Genomic DNA, 12496 nt, shown 5'->3' with positions numbered 1-12496 from the left:
GCATAAAAACAAGCTGGGATTTTCAGTGATCCATGTGGATCACTTTTAGCTGGCAGATTTTACTTTAAGATAATGGGTCAGGTTTTAAGCACAAATCTTAGCATGAAAAGGGTTTAACTTCTAGAGGAGAATGTCACCAACTCACATTGTTGTTTTGGAAAGTCACCACACATGGGGGGAAGCAGTCCTCAGTTTCCCTGTAGAATGAGAGAGACCGATGATGTACGCATAATTCATTTATGCTCCTATCTCGCATCAGGCTGTAGGGATGAAAGACACAATTAGGAAAGAATCATAATTACTGCATAATACAGAAATTTCCATGTCAAAATGCTGCTGAGAAAAATTACAAATAGGAAAGAAAAGAAATGAAAAATTACCAGTGATGAATTTAGAGTTACTCCTGACCTGCATTTGGTTTTGCAGTCTTAAGTGACTATACCTGGGAGCCAATCTTGTTAATCTTTGCTACCACACAGTTTCTAAGACGAAGACATGACTTTCCTTGCTGCTTTGCAGCCAGTAGCCCAGCGTGGAGGGGAAGCCCAAGGTGATGGCTCCATGTCTTGGTGGCTGTCTTGAGCATCCGTGTACTCTGCTTTCACAGCCCCTGCTCATTCAAGAAGTTATGCTCAGAGATACTAGACCTACTTTGTATTTGAGTTTTGGAAGATCTGTTTTCCTTTCCGTATATGCTCTTATCTTTCTCTGCTGGTCTTCCCATACATGTGTAGCTGTATTACTATAATGTTCTACCTCCTGTTCCAGATCATTAATTTACATGCACAGCATCTATTTATGACTAGAACCTTTCCTTTCTCTCTGTCCTCCCCTTTAAATTTTTCTGCTTTGTGTCTAAGATGGCCAAATTTCCCTACTTGCATTTTTTGCTTGGGAGGTATTTAGGCTGTCAAAGAAGAGCTGGTGGGCTACAGAACTGCTGGCCAGAGAGATAGTCCTGGGCATTAGCTGGTTGCTTAATGGGTTAGTGCTGTTGAACCCACACTTAATGATGTCCAAAAGTATTAGTTCCATGTTTTCTCTATAAATCTAATTTGCTTTCATTCATGCTTGCTTTCCTCTGCAATTAGTGCTGTTTTCTCCTGCACAGACTCCACTCCATTTTCACTTCTTTCACTGTATGAAAACAGGGCAAGGCCCTTCTGATGTGTGGTAGCAGCTTTGGAGTTCTGATCCTGCAAAGGGCTCAGCACTTTCCGTTGCCTTTGGAGCAGAAAGCGTTCGACATTGCACAGAATTATTAAAATGTTCAGCATTGTAGCTTTCTGAAATACCTTCCAAATGTGGAACTACAGCACAGACAAGAGGGCTGGGCAAGGGGAAGATCGATTGTGGCAGATTATTACAGCTTTGTTGTCACATAATTATAGTGCTCTACCCCAATGTTTAAATAGTGAATTTAGTCGTCGTAAATTGCTTATTGCCACAGGTGTCAAAACCAAAAAGATTGTAATGCTAACCCCTTCTGAACTACCACCAACATATAAAATAGAGAAAAGGATTTTTAATTGTTTGTGGTGGCTTCACTTATTGCAGTTCCTTAAAATTATACAATCCGTACATAATACACAGATGCAAAAGGCCTGATAGGACAGCCTAGGACAGCTACGAGGCAATGCAAGGTCATCCTTCTGCATTCAACTGTGGTACTCCTGCCCATTTAAAGTATTTTGTAATGCAGCATTTTGTCCTGATCTGCAGTTGAAGGAGTAACCAGAATATTCTTTTCCTTCAAGGCAGAATGAAATTATATGGAAGTTTTACTGCAGACTTTACCCCATTACGGTGATTTTGAAGAGGTTTCTTTAGTTTCAGTCAGGAGGTCCAAGGCCTGCTTTTAGTGTAAGAACTGCACTGCTGAGCAGGAGAGCAGCACCTCAGCCCCACGCCTGGGTTTCAGCCGCACTTCTGGATGTCGCAGTGCCATTTGCATGCCAATATCAAACCAAACTCATATGGCTTGCTTCCTTTTTTTAATTAACTGGGAATGCCAGTGATCCAGTGAAGTTTGTGTTGCTGGATAAAAGGACCGGTCTGTGAATAGCATTGTATTTGCCAAATGGTTCGCTAGTCATTTCAGTACAAACAAATGGATGGTGTCTGTAAGTCTGCAAACACTGTCGACATTTAGCCTTGTTTATGTTACTTTCCTTTTGCTGCATATTTTTGGCTAGAAAAGATACTGTCTGAATCAACACTGACTTCCTAAGCAGAAGCTAAGGACCCAGTCTCACGTCCCTCATTTGCAATGAGTGGGACTACTTACATGACTAAGGATTGCAGAATCAGGTCCTATGTTTATTTGACTTTACTTTTTGTTGCTATATTCATGTAATTTAATTTGATTGTATTTTGTTGTATCACAAATCCTTCAGGTGAGAAGTTTGGCATCACCGTTTTGTTTACTGTTGAAAACTTTTATTTCTTACCGTTTTTCATATTGCAGTGTAACATTCCCATTCCATTTGCGTTTCTGGAATTTAACCCTTAACTATCTGACGCAGCAAAGTGCTGAGTACCTTCTATTTCCAGTCAAAGTGGAGGCATTCAGTCCCTCTAGCACTAGATCTGAAAGGGGGATTGTGTTTGCAAAAGGAGGCCTTGGTATGTGCCTTGATTTCAGACATCAGTGGCCAGCCGCACCAAGGCAAATCCCTAGCACAGAAAGGCTTTTCTTTTCTTTGCAGAGACAAAATAATGATGTAATCTTAGAGCTGTATGATTTTACTCTAAGTTTCATCTCCCAAACAATATATTCTTACTGTTTTTGTCATATCCGGGTCAAATTTAAATTGCAATTTAGGATTAGGCAGAAGCATAGAGAAGTTTGCAGACCTTTCCAAAGTGAGACAATGCTCTGGTTTGTGTTTTGGTTCAGGAATATATATTCTTGTGTCTGAGGTATAGTATTTCCTATAACTACTCGTAAACACAAACAATTTAGACATCCTTGTAAGTCAAAACTAAGTGTACGATTAATACGTATTATGAGGCCAATTTTAAACAATTAATTTGACAGCAATTATAATTTTATGTTACAGGCTTTCAGAAATACATAACCAAATTCATCTTTGTAATCTAAGGAACTTAGAATATCTTTATGTGGAGATGATCTTGTTATGTACAGTTTTGCGTATCTGGAATTTCTGGGGTTTGCTCCCACCTATTTAGATACTTGTAGTACCAGGGATAAATAATTACCTGAGGCTTATTAATTGTTTCAGCAAAGAAAAAAAATATATACCTTAAGTGTAAGTATTAATATATGTATACACAATACATCCACAATATATAACAAACCATCATAATAGTACAAAAATAGAGGTCCTGAGTGTGTTCTGTTATTTATGCGTTTGGCAAGCTTAGGGAATGGACTTTAGTATGAGTGAAAATTCTCTTAACATTTTTAAGGTTATTTATTGTCATTTCTATTTGAGTTTTTAATGGTCCTGTATTTTGTAATGCTTTAGCAGGAAAAAACACTGTAGTTATCTTTTTTCATATTCTTTAAGCAATATTTCTAGCTTAATATATTGTGCCAGGTTTTCCAATATTAACCAAGAAAGACAGTAAAATTCAATGAACAGCACTCTGACATCCACAATTTAAAACCTGTGATTGAAGTGAAATGTGTAAACTTCTAGTGGGTTATCATGTGCTTTGGAATAGAGTATTGTTGGAAGTAATTAGAAAATATATTAAGGTTTCCTGGTAATGAAGGTATGTAAGTTTTAATAATTGTTGCTTTCTGAATAAGTGTCAAACTATATCTTTAAATGTATATGGAGTTACAAGTTAGGTCACTTCTGAATGGAATGTAAAACAATACTAAAATGCTTCAATAACTTATCTCAGTGTTGCTAATAAAAAAAAAGCTGTTAACCATTAGTGCAGTTTTGAGTCATTTTGTTAATTCATTCGAGGAAACTCTCTGAGGAACTGTTGTACCTTTTGGCAGCCCAAAGACCACTCGTGCAATCCACAGCTGTTTGAAGCTTTGAGAGGCAAATTCTGCAGAGCTGCTTGTCGGCCTTTGTAAAGGATATTTATTAAAAATGCAGTCTTCTAAGGAAGGAGTGGTTTGTCATTAGAACGACCCCATGTATGGTTAGGCAGGTATATAAGGGGGGCATTAGACTTGTTTCCTCTCTCACAGAAAATACCTTGGGGATGTGCGACCTGTTTCTCCTCTGTCACTAGTAAAATCCAACAGAAATTTTTGTGGACATCACTGGGTTAAAAATGAGTAATGTAGAATGGGCTAAGTGTGTAAGTATCAGTGCCTGGTTGCTTGGCCAGGATAAGCTACATATTTAGGTCCAGTCCTGCAGCTGGAAATATAGCCTTAGTGAGTAATCGATGTACAACATCTATCCCAGTGGAGAAATAACCAGAAGCATGCAGCCGTGAGTGATCTTGCTTGGTTAATCTTGCCTAGCCTTACCCTGTCACAGTCTTCACTGCTGCAGATAGCACTGAACTCTCTTTTTTGTTTCCCATGGGAAGAATGTGTGATAAGCGTCCTGAGACTAGCCTCCCTCCTCAGACCCACCTACGATTCATCCAAGGTAAAGCAAGCGTAGGATAACGAGCAACCAGTCGCACCAGCCCCAGTAGTGTCCCGCAGGTCTGTGGTAAGTGTTTCCAGGATGGGACCCACAGGAGGTGACCTGCTGTTCAGTGAACCACTGAGTATGCCATGGAAGCTAAAGGAAAACATGACATGAGCTCCCAGTGTCATTAATGCTGTCAGTTTTGAATAGCATATTAGTACTTTTTATTTATTCCACCAAAACACCATGAGTCAGGACCTGACATTTTAGTGTTCTGTGTCATACTGAGAAAAATCTGTAGTTCAGCAGTAGGACAATTATATTATTTTGGAAGGGCTAGAAATAATACAGCATTTGTGAGACAACTGTAACATTTATCCAGACTCAGTGTGAGATTGTTCTTCCTTTTATTTGGAGAGCACTTCCAAAAAAGTATCAACTAGGAGCAAAGGAAAAGAAAGACAAGAAGAAGTGGCAATTACGAATCCATTTAACCCCCATAGAGTATAATCTCATCTTGTGTAATACCGCTGGCTGTAATATGCCTAAACTTCTGTACAGTGAGCTGTGAATATAGTCCTTATTGTCCTGTGGGCAATATGACTAAGGAAAAAATATCTCTGTACTACAATGGAGCATTTGTCTGAATGGCATAACCTAAGGTCCATAACATCAAATCTAAAGTTGTAATTATACAGCTGCAGTCACACCACTCAAGTGAAGGCTGTGTCAGCACTTGCATTATATAAGAAATCCTGTTTTCCAGGGTTGATGACTCATATGCAAAAAACATTTCTCACTAAACAATTGTACTGGTTGTTCTGAAGCAATGTCTAGGTACCGGCCTTTCCCCAGTAGGACGTGGTCATGTCTTCTGCAATATGCCATGGCTTAACTTGGCAGTTTATTTTGCTAATATGAATGTATCTTTGCCAAGCTAGGAAATTACTTAGAAGGATTGGAGGCTTAAGCATTTTTATTATTGTCAAAACATAAACTAGTGGGGAAAAAACCCAGAGTGGGTGAGGTCTTCATTAAGAAGGACTATAATGAGTGAAACATGACTTTTTTAGAAATTATAAAATTAGGATTTTTTTCCCCAGTTTGCCATCCCCAATGTTGATTTAAGTTCTCTAATCTGAACAATTCCTTAGAAGACCTAGTCATAGTTTTATTTTTTGAGATGCCTTGAAATTGAACCTTCCAAGCTCCCAGTAACTGTTATTGCCATTTGAAGCAGCCACACATTTGCTGGCAAGGAGCAGACAGGAAAGAGGTTTATTTACTGCAGCACCACAGAGGTGAACCAGGAGCACTGTGCATCCCTCCGGCATGAATGTAAAAGGAATACACTTAGGATTGAGACCAAATACCGGAAACCACAGCAGTTTTCCTACTAGATGAAATTTCTGGGTAGGTATGCTGGACATGAGTGACTTCAGCTGGCAGATGCCCCTGCCCGGAGCGTGGCCATTTACAAGCAGGTGTTCCTGAAGCCACCCCCACATCAGGCATTTTCACCCAAGCCGCTGAGCCCGCCCCATTGTCTGTGGAGCGAGATGCAGGCCAGCAAGTTTCTTTAAGCTGATCTCCTTTGATCCGGGGCGTCTGTATCGCCAGTCCTTGCATAGAACAGCCATTGTTTGGCTCGCAGAGCAACAGTGGGGTAGAAAATAGCATGCCATGCTGGGGATCAGAGAGGGAATTGTTCCTTAATTATCTCTTACTGAAGGAAAAACCCAAGGCACATCCCGATATGTGCCATGGCTCTGGCAGAACACGAGTCTTTTAACTAAGATTTGGGGAGGGGGGCTCACGTTCAGAAGCTGGCAGCCCTCACTCCTCCTGCAGGCCTACCTGTGATTCACTCACTGACCATGGAAAAAACCAAGTTTTCCGCTTTGGGTTCTCCATTGTGAAACGGCAAATAATAGCACTTATCTCCCTGGTAGGAGTGCTGTGAGGATAAATGAATTAATTAATGTTTGTAAAGCACTTTGAAGATGAAGAACATCATATAAGTCTTTAGTGTATAAATGCTTCCTTCTCTGATATAACTACAGTAAGCTATAAAAATTTATTGATGAAAATAAACACACAGTGACAATAAGTGTTGGGTGTGCACATCCCTTCAGTACCCCAGCAGAGTCTGTGAGCCTGATTTCCAGAACAGCCCAGCCTGGTAAAGCCGGTGCTCAGGGGCTCTCTGCACCTGCCATATTTTGGCCATAATGTTTTTCCACCAAACCCATGAATTTTGACCTCAGGGGTCTTTGGAGTGCCAGCTGGATTGAGCCGACAGTTTTTGACCATCGCCACAGCTGTGTTGAGGAGCCATGCAGCACCAGGGCATGAGGCAGGCAGTGGCTCAGCAAAGTGGCTGGTGGGTCACTCAATCCCATGTCCACCATCAGCCTGAGGGTCCTCCTGTCCTGTGTGAGCAGACCCTTGTCAAGACTGAGGATGTGCCATGCCATCTGCCAGCATTTGTCCCCTCCTCTCAGTGTGATGCTCCCTGTTCAGTCTCTGCAGTGCTCAGCAGGTCCTGGTGTTGCTGCTCACACTCACTGATCTGGTGGCTGAACTGGCCATAGTGTGGTTTATAATTGAATGGCAGTGACTTCAGTTAACTTGTAAGTTAAAATTTTCATTGTCTGCTTTTCAACATACCCATCCTAGATTAGTCTTTGCTGCTTCGCTTTATGTGTTTTCTTTTGTATTCAAGCCAGGAAGTGTGTTTGATCCTGAACAGCTCACATGTATAACAAGGCAAGTTAAGAGGATACAGGGAAGGAAAACCAACACTTCAGCCTTATATAGATGTGACATTTATCAAGAGAGACATACAAGAAAAGGTTTGTGCATTTAAAGGAACAAGTTAAACATGAAATTCGGGATTTCTTGAGGGCTCTCCTCAGTTCACATCTGCCACATAGACCGGTTTGTAGACCTTAAGAGAAAGGAGCACGTTAACCCTAATTGTGTCTTGTTTCACTTGTCCCTTTGCACAGCTAACCCTGTTCCGGTCTGTGTGCTTGGTTTGCTTTTAAATAGATTCAGACCTTCCTGATAAGCCTGTTGCTGGTTTAGCCTCCAGCTGGAGTGCAGAAAAGTGCCATGTGCTGCTCTTGCGGGTGCAGGTACCCCACTGGCACAGGCTGGTGAACCCCAAGTTGAGGGCTGTGCTCTCCCTGCTGGGAGTTTGCAGAGGGTGACAGCTTTTGCCCAGCAAAGTCTGCTCCCATGCCATGTTCACCCAGATTCCAAGAGCACCAGGATGCATTGCCAGCATAACCAGACATCCCCAAACTCTGGCCAGCACCAGCACACACCCAGCGGTGCGGCTGATTTTTCCGTACCCTAACAAGAGAACTGTTTAATAACAGGAGGGTTTATGGGTGTATTCACTTATCGTTAAATAACTGTACATTGGGGTGAAAAAAAAAACAAAAACAGAACACCAAAAACAAAAAACCAGAAAAGCTTTCCCAAAGGATAGAGGTGGGAATCCCATTAACATGATGGCTCCCTCTTTAGTTGCCAAAATGACTGACAGCTGGATAAGGTCAGAAGATGAAAACCAAGCCGTGGGGGACAGAGTGGGGAGGGGAGGGGGCCAATCAGTTGAATAAAAAACTGAGTGTCAGTGTTGGGGAAGGAGAAAACCAGCACTCCCACTAGAAAAATCCTCACCCTCTGCTTCCCTACTGTTTGTTTGGGGAAAATGCTGCAGCTTAATCAGAATTATTTACAAGATAATGGTCCATTGTTTGTAGTAAGACAGATGCTGTCTGTGGGAATTTGGTGGTTTATGCTCTATGCATTACAGTGCCATTGCTGTGTACAGATGGGATCACAGTGGTATTGTTGTTATCAACTTTTTGGAAATTTGGAGAATCCTTACCGTGAGAGGAGGATCCTTAAGTAGAAAGAGTTTTCTCGGGCCCAGAACTGGGATTTCTCTTAAGGTAGAATCGTGTTTTTACGTGTGTGGGAGAAGAAGAGGATGAGGTGGAAGCGCTTTTCTTAGGAGCTATAGCATGGAGAGTTCCTAGGCTGACTTTACATGGTGGTGGTGGTGGATATGAATTCAACAGGTAGATGGATCCTGTGTGTCTTTCCAAAGGCAAAGGGATAACATCTGGTGGAGTATGTTAGTGCTCCCTCCCTTGCTGGTGGCTTGCAGAGTCAGTTGCTTGGAAAGTGGTGGGAGAGGTACAGAAACACGTGTGCAGGAGTAGGGCTCTCCGGCTGAGTAAATGTCCTCTGGTTCTACTATTGCAACACAGGGTGTTCCCTGCTGTCCTCCCCACGCTGCAAGTTAAACACTGAGCACTTCTGTTTCACCAGAAAACTTCATCCTGATGATTTTGTGAGTGAAGTTGCAGGAAAGTGAAACTAGATTTTCACTGAATTCATATTGGAAAAAAAGAGAAAAATAAAATAAAAAAAACAACCGCAAAACCCAAAAACACAAAGAGAAAAAAGATTTATTTATTTAGAAGATCAAATGCAAGATATTTTTTTTTTTCAATTTGTTTAATCCCAGCAGAAACTCTGGTTCTATAAGCATCTCCTTCTGGCCCAAGTGTAAAGTTCAATGTGGAGGCCTAGAGCCTGGCGAAGGGACAAGTCCATGACATGCAGGTGGGTGATCCTGTGCCACATGAGAATTGTGGAGTCCAGGAAGATCAGGGAACTCTGGTGAGGCCAGTGGAGGTGGCTCCATGGCACTGTCCCAGCAGCTGCCAGGGTCTGTCTCAGCAAAGCAGGGACAGCAGCACCCACAGGTCCCTCCCATGAGCCTGGGCGAGACGACAAAGACTGCGCCATGCAGAGCTCTGCAGTGCTGTGATTCTCTCGGGAGCAAATCCTGCCTTGCCTTTCCTACCTGAACCTCCAACACCTGTGAGATGAGCAGCTCCTCCTCAGGTCACTGTGGTTCAGAGCAGGACCTGCCAGCAAGGTGCAGAACAAGAGGTTGGAGAGTGTCTGGCTGGGTTTGGGGGGGAATGTGTGTGTGTGTGTGTGCAAGCACTGCCTCTCTCGAAAATCTGCTTTTAGTGTGCAGTAGCTCACATACTGCCTCGGCAGAGACCGGTGTGCACCAAAGGCAACTGAGAGATGACAAATCACCAGAAAGGCTCCAGAGGGGATTTTGAGCATCCACGTCTGGTATCCAAAGATCCATTAGCTTTCAGGTAAAATGGAAAACAATGACCGTCTCTTTTGTATGGAAGATAATTAAGCTGTCTTTCCATCACCGCAAAATACCTGAGTTTCCCTGGAGAAAGCAGAGGGGCTGGGGCTGGGGAGTGAGACAGGGAAGGGCAAGGAATGGCTGATTCACAGTTTTTGGGGTCTGTGCAGCTGGAAATGGGTTTCAAACATGAGCATGTCCTCTTCTGGGTGGGCTCCCCCTGAAAAGGGTGGTGGGAGGAGGCAGCTCCTGAGTCCATCCTTCCCTCTGGAGTCAGTGTCCAAGGACAGAGCTGACAGCATCAGATCGTGAGTGGAAGCCACTTTGCCCAAGAAAAGGGATCTCCTTTGGCTTTTGTGAAACAGTTTTGCAAGAATACCCTCAAAGGGTTAGATTGGCATGGGAGGTTGCCATTCCTGAGTGATTTCATTTTTCCTAGGTGTCTCCGGTGGGATCTGTACAGGGAGCTCTTGAGTTTTTTCCTCCAAGTCAGCACTTATTTGCAAAATCTTAATTTTGTATTTTCTGTCATTTAAACTTTTCAGCCTAATGTTCTAATAAGGATTCTGTCCGTCTGTCTAAATAAAGCTTCGTTCTAATGAGAACATCATCCATCTCCTGAGATGGAGCCGTAACGACTTCCAGCCTCAGTGTAATTTTAGCTGGGCTCCCTTCCCCACCCTCTTCTCCCCACTGCTCTTTGTTTGGGGTGTAAATTTTCTGTTTTGGGACGAAGCTCTGCAGAATTTCATTTTGGGTCAAGTGACTAAGCTATTGTGTGAGCCTCTGCTTTCTCTCTGAAAAGGGGGATTTTGCTCACTCCCAGTTGTTCAGTGCCTGCTTATTTGCAATTTCTGTTCATAAGACTGTGGGGTTTCATGCCAACGATTTTCTGTTTGAGTTATTGGAGTAGGGAGGTTGTGGGAGCATGCCAGTGTCAAAGGTTGTCGCTTGAATGATAATTAATAACATTATCAGACTGATTATGTGTTTAGATGTCCAGAATCAGGAGTGAATTGAACTTGTTAAATTTAATTCCTACCTCCGAATATCTGACTGTTTCCCGTGGCTGGGAGACTGGCGTGCTCACCAGCCTCGCATTTGCATAAAGGACAAAACCGGGAATGTGAAAGGGCAACAACTAATGAGAATTGCTGAAATTCTGAGCTTCTGGCATTCATAGGGCTGCTCCTGCGGCACCATCACTCCAGCTTTTGCCAGGGAGAAGAAAGCGCAGATCGGGTGCGTGATAATGTTTATAGACCCGGTTTCATTGTGTCAGCGCTGACTGCAACATCGAGTCGTTTGAGATCGGAGATTATGTCTTTTAAGGTCCTGAAGAGCCGTTTCACATGCGACCGATTACCTCTGTCAGAGGCGGGAGAGCCGGGTCCCACCTCAGTGGGTGGGATCTGAACTCATGCTTTCAGAGGTCAATAACAGGGTTTTTAGACCTTTGTGCCTCTCTGTCCCTTATAGCCAGACCTTTTCTGTTAAAACTGTTTAAATTACAAACCAGTAATAAAAGGATCATATGTGTTTCTCACTGAACAGGTTCTTTAAGGCTATTATGATAATTAAAAACATATGGTGCCTACACAAGTCAGAGGGAAACCACAGATGTATAAATTAGGTATTATATAAGGTTTTTCTTTTTTGCCCTTTCAAAAACAACAAGCCGAAGAAGTACAAAGAGATAAAGATGGTAATTTTTTGGAGGTGGATTTTGGATTTTTAATCATGAAATATGTAAATCTCCTTTCTTAAACATAATCAGAGCAAACTCTGTCTAATGCACAGGAAGAAAAAAACAGTAGCATAAGACTGCAGTATTTATGGAAGGAATAAGGAAACACTTTGTTTCATGCAAGTTATTGGAGACCAGGAAACCTTTTGCATTTTTTATGATGTTTCCCTGCACAGACACAGAGGATTATATTTATTAAATATTGAATTATATTGAAATTGGATTGATGCAGCCAAAGAAGGACATTTCTTTGTATTCCATTTTTTCTCCTTTTAAGAAAGGGAAATGTACTAATATTGATTGCAGTACAAGTAGTCATTTGTTTTAATTTAAAAATATAGGATTGATTTTGAGAAGGTGATAAATACTGCTAATAAAAAAATTCAAAATGGGGATTTATAATGATTCTCTGTTAAGTCAATGGTTTAGTGAGGCTAACTTATAATAAAAGTAGAGACGTGCTGAACTCTCCATAGCTAATGGGTTATTTGCCATTTGCTAGCGCTGCAAACTTTCCTTGGTTTGCTGGTCCTGCTACAAAAGATAAAATTTATATCATCTGATGCTCCTCGCTCCTTGTTGTGTCTCTCTAGTGCTAAAAGCGGGCAGCCAAGGGGCTGATGGTCAGCTGAGGGGCCCCCTCCGTATGCAGCTGTGTACAGATATTTCAGAGAGGGGCCGGCTCCAGGTGTGGCTGAGCTGGGTCTCAAATTGGTGGTTGTGGGTCTCAGCTTTTCCGGTGGTGCAGTGCAGCTCCACAGGTTTGGAGGCCTCTCAACCTCTGCACAGGTCTGTCCTTCTGCCATGCGAGACAAGGAGGTCTCAGCTGCATCTGAAGTAGCACTAAAGGCCTGTAACTCGTAGCCTTCACTTTGAGCCCTGTGGCTCTCTCAGCACCAGCATTTGCCTGGCAGGAGCCCCTCTGCTTCCTCCTGGGGCTGCTCAGGGCTCGATGCCTCCTGCGTCTCTGCAAGG

General features: G+C 42.5%; 1 protein-coding gene across 1 annotated transcript in view; it reads left to right on the top strand.

The window, feature by feature from the left end:
- The window catches only part of ZNF536 (zinc finger protein 536), a 77014-nt gene extending 67278 nt beyond the window's left edge, over positions 1-9736 (top strand). The window contains exon 4 of the mRNA XM_010189743.1: positions 9669-9736. Within this exon, the coding sequence (XP_010188045.1) occupies positions 9669-9736 (68 nt within the window). The remainder of the gene's footprint in view (positions 1-9668) is intronic.
- Positions 9737-12496: the final 2760 nt, after the last annotated feature.

Source organism: Mesitornis unicolor, unplaced genomic scaffold, assembly GCF_000695765.1.
Source record: "Mesitornis unicolor isolate BGI_N332 unplaced genomic scaffold, ASM69576v1 scaffold33078, whole genome shotgun sequence".
NCBI lineage: Eukaryota > Metazoa > Chordata > Aves > Mesitornithiformes > Mesitornithidae > Mesitornis > Mesitornis unicolor.
This window is presented reverse-complemented; position numbering and strand designations above follow the sequence as displayed.